General features: G+C 38.3%; 1 protein-coding gene across 1 annotated transcript in view; it reads right to left on the reverse strand.

The window, feature by feature from the left end:
* Positions 1 to 25,127, reverse strand: part of LOC121368722 — a 35,539-nt gene that overhangs the window by 4,735 nt on the left and 5,677 nt on the right. Inside the window, exon 2 of the mRNA XM_041493471.1 lies at positions 12,360 to 12,465. Coding sequence (XP_041349405.1) covers positions 12,360 to 12,465 — 106 coding nt within the window. The remainder of the gene's footprint in view (positions 1 to 12,359; positions 12,466 to 25,127) is intronic.

Below are 25,127 nucleotides of genomic sequence, written 5' to 3' on the forward strand. Positions count from 1 at the left end.
GGGGAATGGAAGCTATTGTAGTGACGTCGCGCCGGGATGATCTTTACCAACAGGGATTCCTCAGCCATGACATGGATAACAACACCATCCACAGAATCACGAAGATCGTCACCGGCGCCCAGTACCCACAAATGGTCCACTGCCTTAGCACCCACAGCTACAGGAGACTGGTGCCTCACTTTGAAGAGAGGAACATCACCTCCCCGTAGATGCTGTGCACCCAAACGGCCTTAACGAGGCACTCGCGTGGACATATCGATCGGACTTTAAACTTTTAGATCTGCGTTCAAAATTTTATGTCGAAATTACTTCTTTTTTTCAAAATATTATTAAATAGTCCAATCTTCTCTTCTTTCTCTTATTTAATTTTGGACTGTCATTCTAAAATGCTCCAAATTATATAAATATTCGGCCGAGCAGTCAATTCTTTTTTATTTTTGGCTTGTAACCTTTTTATTTTTTTTATTTTATCTATTAACTTCTTTACTAATTGACCGGCCTCGGTGGCGTCGTGGCAGACCATCGGATTTTTAATCCAGATACCGACTCCAAACCCTGAGTGAGTGCTCCGCAAGGCTCAATGGGTAGGTGTAAACCACTTGCAACGACCAGTGATCCATAACTGGTTCAACAAAGGCCATGGTTTGTACTATCCTGCCTGTGGGAAGTGCAAATAAAAGATCCCTTGCTGCTAATCGGAAGTGTAGCCCATGTAGTGGCGACAGCGGGTTTCCTCTCATAATCTGTGTGGTCCTTAACCATATGTCTGACGCCATATAACCGTAAATAAAATGCGTTGAGTGCGTCGTTAAATAAAACACTTCTTTCTTTCTTTACTAATTGCTATTTTCAAAATTTTGCCCAGTTTCAACCCCCCCCCCCCTCCCCCATCCCAAGTCAGGCCACCGATCTTATCGGAGGTCGGACTCGGGATGGGCGTGTTCGAAACCCTAGTGGTATATGGGCACGTTAAACTAGTTATCATCATCATCAATGTGAAAAGTCGAAATTATTCAAAATGTTGTAGATTAGTATAGGTCTAAACTGCTTTACTATCTGTATAGTGCACACACGAGACTTCATTTTATTATACCAGCGGCTGGAGTAAGAGTCGCTACCACGTACACAGCTAAGACAGACTTTGTATATGTTGCACGACCTTTGTGAAGGTTATTTAAAAAAACTAAAACATGGTAAAGTGAGAATTTTTTTTTAATGTTCTATATTACATGTATATGTGTGGTGAATTTCAATCTCATTGCGTGTACTCCCATGTCCAGGTGACATTTCATCTATAAATAACAATTTAAATATCGACGAATTACACATCGCCTTTTATAGCGTTATTCTAAAAATATCGGGCGAGACTATTTATGCAATAGGCGAACTTGTTGGTCTGTTTCAACATTAAAAAAAACAGGGGGAAAAGTGCAGTAATAAACAGATTTTATGGCTATACCATCACGGTTTTGTTTTTTGTCTTGAAACAAATTTTACATAAAATTTTATATTGCAATTAGTTTCCGGCATACTTCGTAATTCACCCGAATCATTTCGTATACCCTCGGCATAATCCCGAATGTTTTCAAATTCTTTTCAAATCACTGGACTGATTTTGCAAGTAAGGTTTTGATTGGTGGAATGAAACGTCAACTGGACATGAGCTCCAACGGGCTGCTGTTAGATCCGTATGTAATAGTGGAGCTAATTTTAATTAGATTGGGTGAATTTAATCAACGTAACGATCGGTTTGCATACCGAGATGTCTGTTGTAGAATGTTGACCTCACCAGCTGGATGGTGTCATGAGTTGTATCGCATAGAACAGGGGTAAATCTTACTTAAAAAGCGTTGCTTAGAGTCGGTTTGACGTGCAGGCGCTGACGTCGATGTAGCCACAAGATCAGCTTGTGCGTGCATATCGTTGCTGCCGTCATGCTTTGGCGGAAAGCAGGTCACGTGGCACGTGGTCACCATGAAGACTACACAAAGATACTGGAGATGCATGTTGGTAACGGAACGTCTGTGTTAATATTCTCTTAAAACGTGCGCGAGGTCCTGTAACATAATTCAAAATGAGGCTTTACAAATAAGGCTTTCTTTGTGTCGGACACAGCCATCTCAAGTCATCATACATATCTCCTTCAACAAAAAATAAAACCGAAGAAATATTTGCCTTCGTCCGTAAATCAAATAGATGTGACATTTTAAATATTTATAATCGAATACAAACTGACATTTTAAACAGGTGTGTGGTTTTTTTTCACTATATGAAAATATCGAACATTAATACTACGCCCAAGTTATCACCAGAAATATTTTCTAACTTTTACACATCACACATAAATCAATATTTGTGGGTGTAAAATAATTTTATTAAATTATTATATTGTTTCCCATTTTCTCAACATGTATGTTTACAAGTCTTAATTATGCAATGAGATGTAATATTAGAGAATTTAATAATCTTAAATTTAATAAATTTAAAATAAGAATAAATCAAACATGTACAATTTACCTGCTTAAAGTTCCCATACATCCATGGCATCAAAATGTTTTCCAGTGGAGTTCGTAACAAATTCTTTATAAATGAACATTGTTTGACTATGGCGGGTATCGTTAAATGCATTATCCGAACCGCAAATCTTTTAGAGGAAACTTCCGTAAATTGAGTCAACAATAGGCTTTACCTTGTCTCGACGCCAACAGAAACAAACAAACTAACTAGTGTAAGGCATCGGCTGTTTGAAAGATATTGGCAACCATTTATATGGCTTTGAAAGACAGGCGAGCCCTCAGAGCGAGAAGCCGTGGATTTGTTTGAAAGAGAAGTCAAACAAGTCGTGTGCTTGAGAAGAGGATACTAAAAACCCCGAACCTTTGAGAATCTCGAGTAGCACTTTGTAATTTTTGTCAAGTGTCCAAGATGAAAACGCTCGTCGCACAAACGTGGATGGGTAACGACAGGCACTCCCGGAAACCTACCAAAGGAGTTGTTAATTTTTGTAAGATAGAAATCCGAGTAACTGTCTTCCACCTTACTCAGAATAGGAGCTGATACCAGGTCTTAACAATGTTAAGTGAAACCGATACCAGGTCCTAACAACTTTAAAGTCGATAGCTTAGCCTAACCAATAAGCCACCAAAGTCGATTTTTAAATTATACACTTTTCACTTGTATACTATTTGACAATTTCATTTCCCGCAAATATTAATACATTATTAGAATGGTAAACACAACATAATAGTATTCAACTCATACCTTTATAATTACCTTTTTTTCTCAAATAGTAGCTTGTGGTCTCAAACGACATCCCCAAACTATAACAGTGCGGACGGTCGTTTATGATCACAACACACATCAACATCGAATGAGTCTGATGCAATACTAGTATTACATTCATTAATTGGCAGTATTAGTAAAATGTGGTTAGTGGTTAGAGTCAGAAATAATGAACATATCGCATGTTGGTTCTTTAATTATATGCAAATGGAACAAAATACATTGCCAGATTTAAAATACAAATATACAAATTAAAAAAGGATCCCAAAGTACCATGCTAGTTCTATGAAGGTGGTAAAAGGCAACACATTGTTTATAGTCAACTCCGTTTGGGTATTGCTGATTGAAATGTAGGGCGAGGCCTTAATATTGGCATTAGCCTTTTGGCTAATCTCAAACTGCAGTATTTGATTTTGTAAAATAAATACTTTTTTAAACTAACACTATCCGAATAACTAAAAAAAACATCCCACCTTGGGCTATTTCTCGCTCCAGTCAGTGCTAACGTGTCTATGGGATTGTGCATATAAAAGATCCCTTGCTACTAATCGAAATGAGTTGCCCATCAAGTGGCGACAGCGGGTTTCCTCTCTCATATTTGTGTTCGACGCCATATAACCGTAAATAAAATCTGTTGAGTGCGTCGTTAAATAAAACATTTCTTTCCCTGCTTCCCATCCCACCTATATTTTGTGTGTTAACTAATTAAAACGTTTGAGGATAAATAATGAAAAGCAGATATTTCAAATCATACTCATGTATGTAAAACCGCACCTCCCTGTCAGAACACAATGGCGCTCCACAGTAATACACAATATTGATGAATCGGTGAAATTAATTTCATTGCACGAACTCTCTCTGAACTACATCATATTTAGGAGATAAACTGGACCATACAAGCTGGTGTCATTTGGATTGTTGTTGTTTTTAGTTTGTTTTGGTTTTGTTTGTTGTATTTTGGGGTGGGAGATTCGGTTTTCAAGGGGCATTAGCAGATTCCCGCTTATTCCCGCTGATTCCAGGGATTGAGAATGGGGGAGGATGACAATCGGTTTTTTAAGGCATGAAATAACCATATGGAGTTTTTAGATTTGCGTGTGTTATTGTCAATTTGTTTTAGTAACTCGATGACGTCATAAGTGACCCAATAACAATAGTTGGGTGGCCGAACCGTTCGAAATTCTGACATATATTTGTAATTGCAGATGCTTAATCGGTTCTTATGTATGGATAAAGCATAATTAAATAATATATTTATTACCATCTTAAACATGTTATTCAATATAGCAAATGTAGATTGCTAATCTGTTTTGTAGTAGAATGGATGATATAATCCGAAGTTCCTTTTCAACATATTTATTCGGTCAGTTTTAAACACATGTATCTTCAACGTGAACAAGCCATTTTTATAATCCAGCCAGAGTTGTCTTCCTTCGATTATTACTAATAATAGAACATCACATTTTCCCTTCTCGTAAGAAAACTGCTTTTATAAGGTACTTAAATGTAATTCAATTTTGAAATAAAAATAGCAATTTTACATGTAAGTAAAAATAAACAAGTCAGTGTAATGAACTATTAAAGGCAACAAATGGAACCTTAATAATTATTGAGTTCACATTTATAAAATAAGTTCGACGCCCAGCCCATGGCCATGCCAGAGACTTGGCGTGGAATGAAAGTGCCTGAATCTCTTTTGGATATAGGCACGTTAATAAAGTTAAAAGTAAAGTATAAAATACAAGTCTTTAGAACTATTGAATCTAAACATCAGTTCATAACATAAAAGTTGTTCATGCAGATAATCTGGTGTAGACGAAATATTAAAGCAAACAATGTCATGCTTAAAGCGGAATAAACCTTCATGTGTTATAAATGCAGTAAGATCCCTGCTGCTTTCCACCAACTCAAGTTGATGATACGCCGATTTCAAATCAAGCTTTGAAAAATGTGCACCGTGCATTTCATTTCACATTTGATTAATGTTAGGAAGTGGATACTTATCCTCAATAACAGCTTTATTTGTTTTTGTTTTGTTTTTCACAAATCCACGCATACGCGAACTGAGCCATCCTTCTTCTTCCATGCTACCACGATATGAGAACTCCATACACTCGCATCTATACATTCTATGATATCACAGTCTTCCTATTTTTTCCGCTCGTCAGAAACTGCATTACACACTGCAAACGGCAAGCAACGCAACTTTTTCTTGCACAGGTTGAACATCTGAACGCACTTTAATTTTGTGTTTAAAGCCATTAACTTTTCCAATCTTATCGATAAATACCTGTGGAAATTTATCGGGGATACTTTCGGAAACCGGCCTGGACTCATCTGGGTTAGCAATACCACTAGTCGCAAAGCAGGACAAAGATCTTTTCATGAATACCTTGAATAATAACCTTACCAAGAAGACTGGTACCTGACTGTATAATGTAAAATGTGCATTGTGTACTCTTACCCTTGAAGCAAACCATTACATCAAAACTACCAACTATTTCTACTTTGTGCTGAGAATAACTTGTTACTCTGGCATTAGACTGTTCAACTGCATTTTTAGTCAAAATGTTTGTCAAAGGGTTTCAGACATAAGAGAAACATCTGAAGCTGTGTCAACAACAAGTTTTAAATTCAAAAAGTTCACTGAAACGTCACACTGAACCATTTTCTTTTTTTGAGTTTTCAGTAGCCAATACCTCAAAACTGGTTCCTTCAAAACTCGTAGTATCACACGAATGTTCACAATCAACATGTCGTACTGGACTTTTGCTTTTACAAACAGTTTACAAATTTCCTATCTTGTTACAGAATGAACAGTGCATGTTTTTGGCCTTACAGTCTGGATTGTTTACTAAATGTTGATTGGATCCACACTGAATGTTCTATGATTTGGGTTTATTGTATTGTTTCTTCTGTGTGTTAATTTTGGAGCATGCACATTTAAATGTATAACTTTCAATTGCGGTTGCTGTCGGCAGATTTTGCCTCTTTAACTGCATTTACAATGTGCCTAGCGATTTCCACCGCTGTATCAATATTTAAATCCGGCTCCAATAGCAATCGCTCTCGAATTCGCGTTGGATTAATTTTTTCAACCAACTGATCGCGATACGTTTCATTCTCAAAATCACGAACTGAGATCCAAACCCACATCAGTGGTTTACGTACTAATAAAGTTCCAGGATGTGGTAGGGTCCATCTTCAACTTATTTATATGACAAGAGTTATCAAATATTGGTATAAACTTATTCAACTACCACTTTTCAGATTACCGTGTCAAAGTTATTTGATGTTAAAATCTTTAGATGATGTTGGGTACATTAATTGGGGGGCTACAAAAGTGAATTTTTATTTAATTATGGTTTTGGGTTTGTATGGCTATGTCAGGAAGTAGGTAATATTGATTTGTTTATCTCATTGTTTAAACAGAGACGTTATGACAATTTACAGAAACAGTGGTTAGCTGATATAAATATCTCTGCCTCATGTTATTATTACAAGCAGTATAAATCTCTGTTGAATATCGAACGGTACTTGCAACTTAACTTTGCGGTACAATAATAAGAAATGTTTTATTTAACGACACACTCAACACATTTTATTTTCGGTTATATGACGTCAAACATATGGTAAAGGACCACACAGATAATGAGAGAGGAAACCCGCTGTCGCCACTTCATGAGTTACTCTTTTCGATTAGCAGCAAGGGATCTTTTATATGCACCATCCCACAGACATGGTAGTACATACCACGGCCTTTGATATACCAGTCGTGATGCACTGGCTGGAACGAGAAATAGCTCAATAGGCCCACCGACGGGGATCGATCCCACACCGACCGCGCATCGAGCGAGCGCTGTACCACTGGGCTACGTCCCGCCCCCTTTCCGGAACATGTCAAAATGGCCCTGTCGAAGTTTAGATGCAATAACTTTGGATTAGCAGTAGACACTGGCAAATTTAACAATATAACCTAGGAACAAAGATGGTGCCTTTTTGTAGAACTAATGATGAAGGGTTTTTTTATTGAAGGCCAACTACATGTATTACTAGAGTGTAAAAAGTATACAGTTTATTTTATCAATAAATATTCGCATTTACCACCTTCGATTATTTTTGTGAAGCTGATGTAATCTAGAAATGAACTATTTCTGTACAATTTGTCATTGTTTTTAAGAAAGCTAACCACTGGCATGCGACAAAATATATATGGTTTTGTTTTGTATTTTGGGCCTGTGGCCTTAATATTGAATAAACCTGTTGTTGTTGTTGTTGCTGTTGTTTTAGATTTGCGTGTATTATTGTTTTCTTATATTCGATTGCCACAAATATAAATTTACTGCTACAACACACTGGCAGATGTTTACTGCCCACATCACACTGACATGTTTACTGCTCACATAACACTGAGATGTTTACTGCCCACATCACACTAACATATGTTTACTGCTCACAGCACATTAACATATGTTTACTGCTCATAGAACACTGACATGTTTAGTGCTCACATCACAGTAACAGATGATGACATCTCACATCACACTGACTAATGCATTTACTGCTCACTTCACACTGGTAGATGTTTACTACTCATGTTTACTGTCCACATCACATTGTCATGTTGTTGGGGGGGGGGGGGGGGAGTTTGACATTACAAACATGGATGATGATGAGATGAATGGTGAAGCCGCAGTATTTCCAGTTCGGTATGGGACTACTTGGCAGGGCCATGTTTCAAGCTTGCTGTCAGTTGACCTATCTTGGTATCACCCGAGCCTGGTGTAGGCGGAATCTGCAGCGCATGCCAGGTGATCATCTCCCATGTGGGTTTATACACTCGGGAGACAAACCCATAATCGCACCAGTGAAGTAGGTGAAACTCGGTGTTTACTGCTAACAACATACTGATAGATGATTACTGCTTACGTCCCGCTAACATATGTACTGACCACATCACACTGGTAGATGTTTACTACTCGTGTTTACTGTTGACATCCCATTGGCATGTTTACTGCTCACACCACACTGACATGTTTACTGCCTACACCACACTGATAGATGACTACTGCTTAAGTCCCGCTAACATATGTACTGACCACATCACACTGGTAGATGTTTACTACTCGTGTTTACTGCTGACATCCCATTGGCATGTTTACTGCTCACACCACACTGACATGTTTACTGCCCACACCACACTGACATGTTTACTGCTAACATCGCATTGGCATGTTTACTGTTGACATCATACCTACATGTTTGCTGCTCACACCGCATTGGCATATGCTTGTTGCTCACATCATATTCAGGGTGGAAAATTAACATGAAAATCATGGTCGCCAGTAGGGCCAGTTGAAGAATTATCTTACTGGCCCTTCTCAAATTCAACTAGCTCTCCAATTATCACATTGAAAATTAACTGCGCATTCAAAACTTGAATGTTCTTTGTTAAATAGTCCAATAGCCGATGATTAAGTAATAAATGTGCTTCAGTGGGGTCGTTAAGCACAACAAACGTGTTAAATAATAACCATGTGCTCACAATATATATATTAGTAGTCTGTTTCTGTCAAAAGGAAACCGATAATAAATAAATGAATAAAGTGAAAATTCATATAAAAACATGTTATTAAGTTTTAAACCCATACCAATTCAAAAAACATTTTTTGAAAAAGATCTAGCATAAATAAAAATGTTTCTTTTCAAATTACCATTAAATTATTTATACATTATAAATATCATTTTTAATAGAGGGGTGAAGACAAACGGCTAGAACAGCCAATGTATGCTGCTTGACTTGCATTCTCTCTGAAGTAAAATATAATGCAGTATAAATAGACTAAAGGTAGAACTGCGCGTGCTTTAGTAAACTCATCAAAGAGTGGCAGTCTTCTTTGAGGCGATCAAGAGGGATGACATTTCGGTGAAGAATTTCCTCGGCAGTGCTTGTACTCCTGTAGACGAGGGGACTAGATAGAGATCCATGGACTCATCCACTATTTTGCCAAATGCCTTAATCATGTATTTCGGTTTTGTCGTTCAGATTACCTTGGATGTGGTTTAAACAATATTTATTCCCAATTATAATGCTGGCTGGGGATTGTCCAACAGGCAAAATGCCTATATCAAGGCCTCTCCCTACAATTTTAAAATGTAATTCAGGTTTACACAAGACGACAGACCAATGGTAAATTCCATGATTCCAAAACATAAATGCATATTCCCACGGGCAAATTTACAAATCTATTCGCAACCCCAGGTCTACCAAGGATTATAAATAGAAGTAACCTAGATTACTACTGAGATGGAAGAAAAGATGGGTTATTTCTATAGTCACGTGACAACCCCCGGGTGGTGGTGGTTGGGGGCTCTATGCCTTTAAGAGTGGAAAACAAAATATAAAATCTCAATCATACATCTCAGATATAATAATACATGGTCAATAATTCTCCAATAATATACTCTTCAAAAGAAGAAACGCAAAACCACATTGTCGTAACATTTGGAGAATTGATTTAATTATTGAATGGTGAGTCCGATAATTACCAAATGTTGCAGGATTGTTAACAATTCACTCTAGTCCATTGTGAGTAAGTGATAGGACACACCACCAAGGTCAAGGTCATCTGGAGTCAATACCGGGTGTGGCCTCCGCGTGTGTTGACAACTGCCTGGCACCGCCTGCCCATTGAAGCAACCAGAGTACGGATGACGTCCCGGGGGATGGTGGCCCACTCGGCTTGCAAGCCTGCTGCCAGCTCGGGCAGGGTCTGGGGCTGTGGTTGTCGCTGTCGGAGGCGTCGGTCCAACTCGTCCCATAGATGCTCAATTGGGTTCAAATCCGGTGATATCGATGGCCAAGGAAGGACATTAATGTTGTTGTTCTGTAGGAAAGCCGTTGTGAGACGTGCTGTGTGAGGCCTGGCGTTGTCATGTTGGAACACTGCGTTGGCGTTGGCCATAACTGGAACGATGTGTGGCCGGAGGATCTGGTCAATGTAGCCCTGTGCATTCAGGTTGCCCTGCACGTGGACCAGGTCAGTTCTGCCAGTGTGTGAGATGGCTGCCCACACCATGACACTACCCCCGCCGAATCTGTCCACTTCCTGCACGCAGTTTGCCGCATAACGTTCACCACGACGCCTATACACGCGACATCTTCCATCATGACGTCGGAGCAGAAATCGGGACTCGTCACTGAACCACACCTGTCTCCATCGCAGTTGAGGCCATTGTCGATGAATCTGGCACCACTGCAGTCGGAGTCGACGGTGTTGTGGTGTTAAGATGACACCTCGAACTGGACGTCTGGCACGAATTCCTACCTCACGTAGGCGGTTCCGTACGGTCTGGTCGGATATCCTGCGCAAACCTGGTATTGCTGCGGCTGTGGAGGTGGCAGTAGTCAATCGTTCCCGAAGGTGGCGTACCCGGATGTAGCGGTCCTGCCCGGGGGTAGTGACCCGTGGTCGACCGGATCTAGGGAGGTCACGTGTTGATCCATGTTGCTGGTAACGGTCCCACAGTCTGGAGATGGTGCTTGGGGACACATGGAATGCCCTGGCAACGGCCGTTCTGGATTCGCCTGCGTCTAGTCGGCCGATGGCATTGTTTCTCTGCGGTTCACTGAGACGTGGCATGTCCTGGATTGTCAACTGTCGGCCAGATACAGAGGCCAGGCAAGCGAACACCCTGCACTTTTATACTGTCGGTGTTCATGTTGCACGTGCAGACAACGCACGTGCAGTGGTGACATGGTTTGCACGTGGCTGCGTTTTTGCGAATATTCACATTTTGAAACTTTATTTTACAGTAGCTGCGTTTTATCGAATGTAACCGTGGGAATGTGTTTGAGACATGCAATGACCGTATATTCACAAAGCATGAACCGGTAGGAAACATAAAATCGGAGTTATAACCCATTTGTACCCTTTTGCGTTTCTTTTTTTGAAGAGTATATTACCTAAAACAAACATTATGTTTGGAAACTGTTACCTACAGACAATTATAACAAATAAATTTATTTTTACAAAGAAATCTAATATAAATAGAAATGTTATGTTCCATCAATTGCCTTAAAACGTATATTAAAAATTAACATTTAACCTATGCAGTGTGATGGTAGTGTGTAAAGAATTTTATTTTTAATTTACACTGAACTCTCCACTCCATACCCCCCCCCCCCCCCAAAAAAAAAACACACACAAAAAAACACACACATAAAAACAAAATAAAATAAAATGAAATAAAATAAAATAAAATAAAATAATAATAATAATAAATATTTTCTGCCTCGGTAAAATGTAATATTGTGCGCGCGTGTGTGTTGGTGCGTGTTTAGGTAGCACTAAACCAAATAATTTCCGGATGGGTCAAAGTTCGAGGTGCACCGAACTTTTGATAGAGAAGTTAACACCACAAGTCCTGTGATTGATTATAAATGTGAGTGTGTTGGTTGTAAAAAAAACAGTAGTTTCATCTGGGCTAAAAATGTATGCAATTTTATTTCATCTAGTACCACTGTGTCAAGTAGCCTTGTGCTTGGAACATGTATGGGGTACCTGTAACAAATATTAAATTTTTGTGCGAAATTAGAGGTGTTGTAAAAACATCTTGGGTATACAGAAAATGAGCCATGAAAGGTACCATTTTCTTCAGTTAATACTTTGAGGTAGGGGTTGTAGTACAGATATTTATGGGTCATAGTTTGGTTGATATATTGCATATAATGTTTTAAAACACAAACGTTAACTTGGTCGCCTATGGCATTTTATTTGGTATAGTCGTACTTTTAATATGGATATTGTAAATGCTACAGTAGTAGGCTACTAATAAAATATATATCGGAAGAAAAATAAATCTGTATACAAATGGTGTGTTTCAGTGTCTTTTTTTTTTTTTTAACTGGCACGATACTCGTCAGACTCTAAAATCGAAGGTCGCCCAACGGACTGTCGCCACGGTCGACCGGGCAACTGTTAATTTTCAACCCTGTCATATGACATGTTTACTGTTAAGATCTCACCGACATATGGTTACTACTCATATACTATTGGCAGATGTTTACGGCTCACATCACACTGGCAGATGTTACTGCTCACATCACATTGACAGATGTTTACTCCTGCTACCACTGGCATGTGTTTACTGCTTACATCACATTTCTTATCCAACACAAAACTGCAAATATGAGCATGCTCATATTATTACTTGAAAGTTCATTGAAGAAAGTTGGTTCGATATTTAACGTTCAACATTTAATATTGAATATTGATATGAAAGAACAACATGTATAAGAATCAACAGTTGAACAGTTTTTTTTTTTAGCGACACCACTAAAGAACCAACAGATGCACACATCTGGAACTAAACATAAATGATTACGAACGGGAAAAGGTGTTCAGTAGTTAACATCCCACCCATATATAAGAAATACAGGGAGGCTCAGAGGCAACCTTCAACGTAACGCCCCGTCAATATATATGGTACACAGTAGGGATAGAGATGTTACCGAAAATCATGGTTTTAGGCCCACGGTTGGGTGCACCGTTTTTTAGTTCGCGAATCGTGGTTCATTTCGATTTTTTTATTATTATTAAATTTTGTTAATGGTACATGTATAAACGTTTCCGCGCCTTGCTTGTAATCCCAATGACACGAAAAGTATTTCGGCCAGTCACAGCGCTCGATTCCCTTAAACCTGACATGTTTGCATGTTCGAATCCTGCACAGAACCCGCGAATTTCTTGCCGGGACCGTAAAAATTGTAACCTCCCAAAATAGGGACTGACATCAGTGATTAATCCACCGAGAGAATAAATATTTTAACTATGTTTTGTCATAGTCGTCAAAATTGTTTACGTGTGAACATCGCTAATTTCCGTAAGTTTTTTTCGGGACGAAATCGTCCGCAGTTCCAGAATTACAATGTATTTTGCATACATTGTAATTCTGGAACTGCGGACGATTTCGTCCCGAAAAAAACTTTGCACTTTTATTTCTTTTCTTCTTCTTTTTAAAAATAAATCTTTACCGATTTTATTTCACTTTTAGTACGAGCAAATAAAAGAAAAAAATTTGTTTTTTATTCAGTTATACTTTTTTTTATGTAACTTGTCTTTATTTATACTTAAGAAAAAACCCCTTCTCATCAAAGATTTGACATTATCAAAATAATAATACACATTACAGAAATATATCTTGACATATATCTTTCTTTTACACTTCTATAATGTGTACATAACACCCATATATTATGTACTCCTGAATGCATCTAAAGACAAATGAATTTTAAAAAAAATACAGGAGAGACTATCCCCGGCCCCCCTAGCTTTGTCGCCCCCAAATTATTTTGCCAAACCTCTGAACTCAAATCCAGAGGGACACATTGCCCAAGTATCCCACACCCATCACGCCAACATGACAAGGTAAATATACAAATTTTTTCTAGTCAAGATATAATTTTATATTTACAATTATTTTACAAATGACCATTAAAAATAAAGTGTCATGCTCTTAAAACAGTTTATAAAAATGTATGTATGTATGATAATTGGCGTACTTGTACTACATGTGGAAAGTGTTGTGAATAAATCGAACCATGGACCAAATACCGAAATGAAAAAACAACAACCCCGAACCGTCCCATCCCTAATGCACAGTATACTTACACCACATTCGTTTACAGACACACACTTTTGGAACAAAATATAGAAAGTTTATGAAATTTAAAGATTGATCGACTTTGATCTGTGGGCATTTGAAGAAACTAAGGTGGCATTTACATGCACACAATTCTGGAAAGTTTATGTAGTTGTGCAGATTCGTCGTCTGGTGTGTGTTCTATGGAAATATGAAGAACTTAGGATGGCTCAAGAATATATGTTTAGGTGACGCCCCGTTAGAGGTAAAAATTCAGTTCATATTCTGATTGGACCCACAATTCTGAAACTAAAAGATAAGAAAAGAATTACAATAAAAAAAAGTCAATATAGTATCTTCCCAGTACACATAAACACTTGATTTAAGTTGCTAATTCCATGATTTCACACACAAAGAATTCAATAACCATGATAACAATAATATATATTTATTTTTTATATACTTGAAAATCAAATATGGGACCTATTAGATAGAAAACATTGTTAAAACACAAATTAGTTGCACATTATCCCATTTATAGTCAGTCTGTAGGGCACGAATGAATGAATGAACGAATGAATGAATGAATGTTTAACGACACCCAGGCACGAAAAATACATTGGCTATTGGGTGTCAAACTATGGTAATGCAAACAAATAAAGTGATGATCAACATCAATATAAAGATTCGAACAAAAACCGTGTAAAGAACTGTGCAAAAATACAATATCACAGATAGATACTGACTTTTACTCAAAATTTCAATTTGTGCTGTATTGGCCATTCTCAAAGAGAATGTTACACCCCTGCACCACGGTGAGGTTACAGCACGCGCAGAGGATCTGTAGGGCAACACATTCCTGCACAAGTACAGTTCAATACATGAAAGCAGTGTTGTTATAAATGCGCTGGGAGGTCTTCATGCCTTCTTGCAGTAACGTCTAATCAGTTGAATTCTTTATTTACCTAGAGCTTTACAGCTTTATAGTTTAGTGCTGGAGAATACAATATAAAAATACACATATAAATGCACATACATATATGCATATATACATACATATACATTTAAAATAATCAATCTGACTAATCATACTATACATACAGTGGCTCATATTTTGTAACATTCAAATATATATTTACTAAGTTGATTTAATTCTTTTTTTTTATATTTTGAACACTTAATAACAATACACCTTTATAGGCTGACGGGTTTTTCCAGTAAAACACTTTAATATATTTACTTCTTCAATTGGCTGCTTCTGGAAGCGCTGTCTAGAAAGAAACAATTGATCAATGGCGTCCTTGGTCTACTCCCAATCACACGAGTTTGGTAGCTATTGTTTAGCTATCAGTGTCTTTGACTTCCAACAATCATGCATCTTAATTTACAAAACAGCAGTAAAAGAAAACTGAAATGAGATTATGGTAAACAAATTTATATTTATTGTGTACAAAGCAAACATAAATGTAACAATGGCCTGTCGCGGACTATAGTTTTGGGCAGCTTTTTCTTTCTTTTTCAAGAATTTAAAATATATACAAATAATCAATGTGCGACTCACATTCTTTGTCTCGAGGTGATTTTCACGAAGTCTTAAATGATTTTGTTAATGTTGATACAACTGAATCAGTTTGGCAATATCTTCGTCTGAAAGAACCGTTTAGTTACCGCGAACGTTTGCTCGTGTTGTGATAGATTTTGTTAATGTTGATATAACTCAATCAGTTTAGCAATATCTTCGTCAGAAAGATCCCTTTAGTGACCTTTTCCCCGTGTTCTGATTGGCTACAACAACGCTACGTGTCACACGAAATAGGACTGGTTCTATTCCGTTCCACACACGTTGCCTATGGCCACGCCAAGGTCAAGCAACATTTTGTTACTTTGCTGTTGCGTGAACTGTTGCTGCGGCGTGTTGCGTATGTGTGCAACGGCCTTTATTTTATGTTATTCTGTTTACAATGGAGGACATGCAACAGTATAGTCTTTTGTCGGCTTCTTTGTGAATACATGGTGTCAAGACAGGTCACATGGTACACTCATATGACCACAACTCACAACACTGGTATCTTGTGTGCAGTACATCTCCTTACCTTCAGTGAAAAGTGTTGAAACGCGTTATGTGTACTACTGGTACAGCGCAGTATTATATCCATCCATATGAAGGAAACTGCCAGTTTTTATAACTGAAGAGTTCATCTGACAGTAATGGGTAAATACGGTTTTCAGACTTGTGCTGCATATCCATAAAATGTTGCACATTTGGGAAGGAACATATTGACTATAATGGAACGTTTAGCATTTACTTCCGGCATTTTATAATCAAAAGCTGTAACTACCTTATCAAATCGGCCAATGAGATTCGACTTTGTGCATAGCCATAGTTCTCCCATGTCTAAACGTACAGGCCATGATCCCTGGTTTTTATGTCTAAAAATGTGTTTTATGTCTGCATTTCTAGAATGACAAGTAGTGTACATCCTGTCAACATAATTAACAGTCGTGTTTCTTTGTTTTAATCTGACATGAAACTATTGACTGCTTTGAATGTGATGTCTTGAGAAAGGGTGTCATGTTGCTTAGATGAAGCCTGATACGGTCTAGCCGAGTTGATCCGAACTTCCCTTGTTATAGTGCTGTGTACATGTTGGGGTTTTTGTTGTTGTTTGTTTGTTGTGTTGTTGTTGTGGGGTTTTTTTTTGTGTTTTCTTTTGGGTGGGGGGTGGTGGGTGGGGGGGTTTGGTTTGCAGGGGTTTTTTTGTTTGTGTGTGTGGGGAGGGGAGGTTATTCAAAGTGTGGTTTCAGACTAGAGAACAATCTGAGCCTATTCTGCACCAGTTTTATTTTTTAAATCAAAGGGGAGGGATTATCTGTAATTTCAACCATCTCAAAATATTTGATGAATTCGTTCACTTGCTCATGGTTTTGGTCCATGGCCATGGTGAAGAAAATTGGGCTGGTGGTTTTGGGGTGGATTGTTTTACAGTTACAACAAACTGGTCCTTTTCAAATTCCTCATGAACTGTTGGAATTCTAAGCAAGACTGTTTGTTGTACGGGTTTTACTTTAGATATACTAGCGTGTTAATTAATTTCCTGACTAGCGATTCGCATCTAAAATGTTTACATGTGCGATATTTTATTAATGCATGACTTGTACAACCAATAATAACACGCATTTTATTAAGCTTATTTCCTGACCTGAAGCATAAAAGTGAAAAGAAAATGAAGTATGTATCGTGTGTAACTGACGATGTAGAGATGACCTGTTACCGCATTTTTTAGAAAGCTAGTTCAAGTAGACTATTTTTAGATATTGATTGATTTGTTCATATTATGCGTAGACCATAAACGTTATCAAACAAACGTCAGTTGAGGAAATGGAGAATACCAAACGAGTTCCCATGTGAGGCCGTTTATATTACGAGACTGTTTTCAATCGTACATAACGAAAGCTCGTGATGTACGACTAAACACACACGAGTTATCACATAAACGTTCTCACACGGGAACATGTTTAGTATTTTATTTATTACACCGCACATCAATGAACAAGATCGCACAGAATGACTTTAAAATAACTAAACAAGACATGAAAATACAAAGACCGGAAAAATTGACGTCGCTTCGTTTAGCAATAAAAATAAATGGTTCTGATTCCTAAGCCAGATCATTTGAAAAGATAGAAGTTATTATGTGATTTTCATATATATTTTTCCTGATCAACGTCATGTTTAATTTTGAGATACAAGAAGTCATGGTAGATTATTTTAGTAAGTTCTGTTGAATTCATTGGGTGCGAAAACATGGGTTTAGGGATTTGAAACAAGTATTTATGTGTACTGGGACCCAGGATATTGACAAATTTGTGTTTCGATGACGGCTATTGCGAAAACCAAGATGGCAGCCGCAGTTATGGTCCGATCGCGTGTGTCATGCTTTAATATTAAAGAGTATTACAAATTGTACAAGCATCCAAAATGGCACACTTGTTTATATTTTGAACAATTTTTACCTAATCTAAATCGACTATTATATTATTAATTAACTGTGGTTGGTAATGTAATCACAATTTCCGTCACATTCATAATGCTTTTGTCCGACACTATGGCCGGCCTCGGTGGCGTAGTGGTTAGGCCATCGGTCTACAGGCTGGTAGGTACTGGGTTCGGATCCCAGTCGAGGCATGGGATTTTTAATCCAGATACCGACTCCAAACCCTGAGCGAGTGCTCCGCAAGGCTCAATGGGTAGGTGTAAAGCACTTGCACCGACCAGTGATCCATAACTGGTTCAACAAAGGCCATGGTTTGTGCTATCCTGCCTGTGGGAAGCGCAAATAAAAGATCCCTTGCTGCTAATCGGAAGAGTAGCCCATGTAGTGGCGACAGCGGGTTTCCTCTCAAAATCTGTGTGGTCCATAACCATATGTCTGACGCCATATAACCGTAAATAAAATGTGTTAAGTGCGTCGTTAAATAAAACATTTCTTTTTCTTTCTTGTCCGACACTACGGATAATATGTAAAATAATTTATGTGCATTCTTAACGTTTGCAGATATGTTATAACAGTAAATATATATAACACACTAAGGTTAAAATCTAAAGTGAACACATCCTGTGTTGGGTCTGACCGTGTTAACATCGTGTGGAAAGACGACAGTCATTTCACTGTGAACATGTTTACCACAAACAACATCAGGGTGCGACTCGTGTTGTTCTGGGCTTTTCGAGCAGGCTCCTGTTACGTTTACACAAACGTTTCGCCAGTGTTTAATGTTTGAGTTTTTATCTCTAAATAAATAGTGCAAGAAACTTTCCATTAACAAAACCCATTGTGGTGCAATATGAACTCTTTGTGTGTGGGGTGGGTAGGTGGGTGTGGATGGTAGGTACATGTATGTGCTTAAGATAGACAGTACAAAAATGTTAACAAAACAGCATTTATGTTAAAAGTTGCAGAATGTTTAATGAATATCATATGCGTACGGGCTCCCATTTTTGTAGAGCTCGAATTAAATGAAAATGCCCGACTTTGGACTACAACATTTATTCATATTAGCATTGCCACTAAACAGCTACATTGAGTTGCAAATGAATCATTGCGCATTTGACCGGCCTCGGTGGCGTCGTGGCAGGCCATCGGTCTACAGGCTGGTAGGTACTGGGTTCGGATCCCAGTCGAGGCATGGGATTTTTAATCCAGATACCGACTCCAAACCCTGAGTGAGTGCTCCGCAAGGCTCAATGGGTAGGCGTAAACCACTTACACCGACCAGTGATCCATAATTGGTTCAACACAGGCCATGGTTTGTGCTATCCTGCCTGTGAGAAGCGCAAATAAAAGATCCCTTGCTGCCTATCGGAAGAGTAGCCCATGTAGTGGCGACAGCGGGTTTCCTCTCAAAACCTGTGTGGTCCTAAACCATATGTCTGACACCATATAACCGTAAATAAAATGTGTTGAGTACGTCGTTAAATAAAACACTTCTTTCATCGCGCATTTTTACTTGGATTACAACTAACATTGTGAGTAGAATGATGGAAATACATGGTGAAATGATTTCAGGCAAGCTGATTTTGGCCGAATGTCTTTTTTGTCCAAATTTGAGGATTTACTCCAGCCCTGATCTCGTATGCTTATGATGAACATTCACAGATGCAAAACAACTCGTATCGTTGAGCTAGTAAGTCACTGTGCAACCAACCAGTGAAAATGGGCCCGTTTTACTGTTGTTCAAAATACTTTGTTTTGAATTTGATATTTTATGGCAGTCCACTATATGGGTGATAAATGTGTGTTTGATTTGTTTAACGACATCAGTAGAGCACACTGATTTATTAATCGTCGGCTATTGGATGTCAAACATTTGGTAATTTTGACACATAGTTTTAGATGGGAAACCCGCTACATTTTTCCATTAGTAGCAAGGGATCTTTTATATGCACTACCCCACACAGGACAGCACATACCACGGCCTTTGATATACCAGTCGTGGTGGGGTAATAAATGTGTAGCTACACGAGGATCGTTAAAGACATCCATCCATGTTAGTGTCTGAAAATAACTTTGACACATGAGTGACCGCTGAATACCATTTAAGTTCTTTTAAAACATATTTAATGAGCGAAAATGAGTTCGATACGTTTACAAACAACGACTTGTAAGATAAAATAGTGTAGTACTCTATCTCTTACATATCATCAAAACCAAAAACATGTTTAAAGTCAAGTTAAAACTTTTTTTTAACAAAGAAAACCTATTTACGACCATAGCGCTTGTAGTTAACTTCTGCGTCATAGACAAATCAATTTCAGGTTACATCACAGAGCAATAGATTTCGATCGTGTTTTTGTTATTGGGTGGTATGGTATTGGCGACCTAATCATAATCTAGGGTCAGCCAGTCGTACGTCTTTAAATTGTTGTCACACGTATATGTCAAAGTTACCTCATAAAGAGACGAGTACTGTGAATGGTTATTTGCACACTTTCGATGTTTTGATTGGCAGCCGTTAGTCCCCATTAGACTGGATTGGATAACACAGTAACGAGCCTATATCCAAATAAGATTAAAGTACGTCTCTCCCGGGCACAATCTCTGACTTTGCCAGTGACTGGGTCCGGGACAGAAGGGGAGAGGGGTAGAGTTGAAAATGGGCAGAATTTTTAAAATAGCAATTAAAAAGGTTAATAGAATTTTTTTAAATAATAATAATAAAAAGCTACAAGCCGAAAAAAAGAAGAAGAATTGACTGCTCAGCCGAATATTTATATAATTTGGAGCATTTTAGAAGGACAGTCCAAAAATAAATAAGAGAAAGAAGAGAGGATCGGACTATTTAATAATAATTTTGAAAGAAAGGTAATTTCGACATAAAATTTTGAACGAAGGTCTAAAAGTTTAAAGTCCGATCTATATGTCCACATGAGTGGCAATGTTAAGGCCGTTAAGAGTGCACAGCTTGTAAGGACGAGATGGATTGCATCCTGTCAAGAAAACCCCTAGACTGACAGTCATTAGACGTTGAAGGTGTAGTGCTGTGCTGAAATACAGATCTTGACAAGCCAGAGTCCTCTGAACGAGAGAGAGTATCAGAGTAGGTATAGTCAGTCGTCATGTGTTGGTATAGTGGTGCAGATGGGCCCGACTCCGGAGGATACGAGATGGTATCAATATAAAACAAAGTAAAGTCTAGAAAACAAAAAGTAGTAGGGGCCGACCCCGCTTCCTATTCCTTCTTAGAGTAGGGCGGTCAATCTTCCTGTGCTGCTAGGACAGGCTCGGACATGTAGAGACTAAACGCGAACAACCGTGGCGTTCTGCAGAATTACAGAAAAAGGAGTCGACATACGTCAGCCGGAGAAATGACGTGGAGCCAAGGAATCTCGCTGAAAAGAATCCAAACCTGGTGGTGCAGGCTGTCGCAACGAGAAGCGTTTCAGCGTTCAATCAGTTCCAATGGCCGCATACATCCCAGTAGAAAAATCCATTTCGCTGACAAAAACAAAACAAAATATGTGATTCGAAAGTCGAGCATTCGAAAGCACGTGCAGTATACACAAGCGAAACAAACACCCCCCACCGCGTCGAGCTCCAGGTTTGGGAATGGTTAATCCCGAGTGCGCTGCACGAGGGAACTATCGGCTGTCAATCAAAACACGAAAGCGTGCAAATAACCATTCATAACACGAGTAAGTTTAAGAGGTAACTGATTTGTAACATGCCCCTAAATGACGTTATGAAATTTGGCTCAGACTTGTGTTTAAAGACGTCCTCGAAGCAGCATGCACCTTCCCAAATACTCATATTTGATCCTAGCGAAATTGAAGTAGCCCAACTGTAGAAGAAAAACCACAGAAATAACAGCAGAAAACGTTTATTGAACACTGTGATCTTTTACATTTTTACTATTATATTCGGTCTAGTACAATTACAGCTATTGATAGTGCGTTAAATGGTTACTTGGTGAGTTTGTTGTTGCTTTGGGTTGGTTTTTATTTTTTTATATTATATTATATTATATTATATTATATTATATTATATTATATTATATTATATTATTTATTTATTTATTCATTCATTTGTTGTTTTATTTATTAGTGCTGTTGTTGTTTCTCTTTTGTTTTCTGATTCCCACACCCCACTCCAACGGTCTAACCCTGATTCCCCCCACTCCAACGGTCTAACCCTGATTCCCACACCCCACTCCAACGGTCTAACACTGATTTATTTATTTCTAATTAATTTGCCATGTATTATGTGGGGCCGTTGAACAATTATGTAATGCAACTTTTTTTTACAAGTTTTTAAACACTCAGTCTCTTCTTAAAAATTTACAATTTTAACCTAAATTGTACCCAGAATTAATTATATTAAAAAAAAATTGATTTCTGTTCAAAGTTTTAATGTTAATTTAATTGTATTGCGTTGTATTTTTTCCACAGCTTTTTCCACAGTTTTTACATAAGTATGTACTTTTTAATTTTTAATGGAAATAAGCGTATTCGTATACGTACCTTTGTTTAACACAGAGCCGTAGCTAAGGGGGGAGGGGCAAGGGGGACAGTTGCACCCCCCGAAAAAAATCCGGAAAACATAGAAACTTAAAGAAAAGTCTCTTCTTAACTGTTTATGGAGTTTTAGACTATTAACTACTCAGTCCCCACAACAAAAAATCATAGTTACGGCCTTGCTGACACCCCATAGCCGAAGTGTATCTTTGTGTATTTATTAATTTATTCGATAACACCCCTCCGATCTGAAATTACGTAGCGCTCGTCAATACCCCTGCTATTGTTGTCATGGTGTAATTTGACTAATTATTGAACATTACATTTTCTGTTTGTATGTATGCTTGTTTGGTTAGAAAATCATCTGTTACTTTAGGATTAACAATGAAACATTGTTTGGAAAATGATACTTAAATTTAACTCTTAAATATCCTCACCCTTACTCTCTCCCTCACCCATAACCAGGCGCATGTGTAGACTGCGGTGATCGAAGTTTGTACGGGGGGGGGGGGGGGGGGGGGGGGTCAGGTCATGCACAGGAAATATATGTGTTCTTGCCGCTAACAGCGAATCGCTACATCGAATGTTAGATATGACACACGAGTGGCATAAAAAGTGGAATTTATCAATAAATTGTGACAAAACTAAAATATTACAGTTCAAGAAAGAAACATTCACTAGATCAGATATTGTTTTCAAATGTGGTGATCATGTATTAGAATATGTTAATAGTTACAAATATCTCGGTTTGTGGTTCGATGAGTACTTGACGTTTAAGAAAGCAGTCACAGAGCTATCAAAGTCCGCCAATAGGGCTCTGTCTTCTTTATGTTCAAAATTCTGTAGTGCAGGAGGAAAAGTAAAGTTTATTTTATTTAACGACGCCACTAGAGCACATTGATTTTTAATCTTATCATCGGCTATTGGATGTCAAACATATGGTCATTCTGACATTTGATTTTTTAGAGGAAACCCGCTGTCGCCATATAGGCTACTCTTTTACGACAGGCAGCAAGGGATCTTTTATTTGCGCTTCCCACAGGCAGGATAGCACAGACCATGGCCTTTGTTGAACCAGTTATGGATCACTGGTCGGTGCAAGTGGTTTACACCTACTCATTGAGACTTGCGGAGCACTCACTCAGAGTTTGGAGTCGGTATCTGGATTAAAAATCACATGCCTCGGCTGGGATCCGAACCCAGTACCTACCAGCCTGTAGACCGATGGCCTAACCACGACGCCGGTTGCAGGAGGAATGACTCCGCTGTGTTTAAACACCTATACGATGGTCTTGTAGAGTCAATATTATTGTATGGGGACTGTATGGACACGACGTAGTGAATACTGTTCAGAACAGAGCGTGTCACTTCTTTCTTGGCTCCGGGCGGACGAGCTCAAATGCAGCAACGTGCAGTGACATGGGCTGGTTCTCGTGTGTAACAAAACGTGTTGAGGTGTTCAAACAATTGTTTAAGCTAGAAAACATAAACGGCGAAAGACTTTTATCACAAGTCCACAAGTGGTCTAAAAGACATGCAAAGCCATAGACAAAACGTATACAAACTGTTGCATATAAAATAGGTATTAACTTGGAAAGAGAGTTGAACAAGCCGGTCAGAATAGCATTAAGATCAGTTACGGTTATGTTGCAAAGAAACGATGAGTATAATTGGTTTAAGGAGATATGGAATGATAATCACCAGTTAAACGGTAACAAACTTAGATTTTACAGGCAATTTAAAAAAGATCTTTTACCAGAAAAGTATACACATTTTATGATTCTTAGACCCCATAGAAAAGTTAGCTTGTAACGTTCCCTTTACCTTGCTTTATAGTGATACCATCTCGTATCCTTCGGAGTCGGGCCCGTCCGCACCACTATATCAACCCATGACGACTGGACTATACCCTAGTCTGATACTCTCTCTCGTTCAGACGGATACGGCTTCTCAAGATCTGTATTTGAGCACAGCACAGCACTACACCTTCAACGTCTCTCGACTGTCAATCTAGGGGTTTTCTTAACGGGATGCAACCCATCTCGTCCCTTTAAGCTGTGCACCCAAAACGGCCTTAACGAAGCCACTCGCGTGGACATATCGATCGGACTTTAAACTTTTAGATCTGCGTTCAAAATTTTATGTCCAAAGTACTTCTTTTTTTAATATTATTAAATAGTCCGATCCTCTCTTCTTTCTCTTATTTAATTTTGGACTGTCCTTCTAAAATGCTCCAAATTATATAAATATTCGGCCGAGCAGTCAATTCTTTTTTTTATTTTTGGCTTGTAACCTTTTTTTTATTTTTTATTTAATCTATTAACTTTTTTACTAATTGCTATTTTCAAAATTCTGCCCATTTACCCCCCCCCCCCCCCCTCCACCCCGAGTCAGGCCACCGATCTTATCGGTGTTCGAAACCCTAGTGGTATATGGGCACGTTAAACTAGTTATCATCATCATCATCATCATGTAACGTTCCTCTATGTCTAGAAACAGGAAGATATCACAGGCCTCCAATCCCATTATTAAAACGAGTGTATCCCTTTTGTCGGCATAGTGTGGAAGATGAAACAAACTTTTTACTTTTATGCCCTTTTTACGAAGATCTTAGATATCTCTTATTGTTTTATGCGATCTTCGTATGACTATTTTGAAACCCTTTCAGTTTATAACGAAGTAATTTTAA

This window comes from Gigantopelta aegis, chromosome 3 (genome assembly GCF_016097555.1).
Source record: "Gigantopelta aegis isolate Gae_Host chromosome 3, Gae_host_genome, whole genome shotgun sequence".
Taxonomy (NCBI): Eukaryota; Metazoa; Mollusca; class Gastropoda; order Neomphalida; family Peltospiridae; genus Gigantopelta; species Gigantopelta aegis.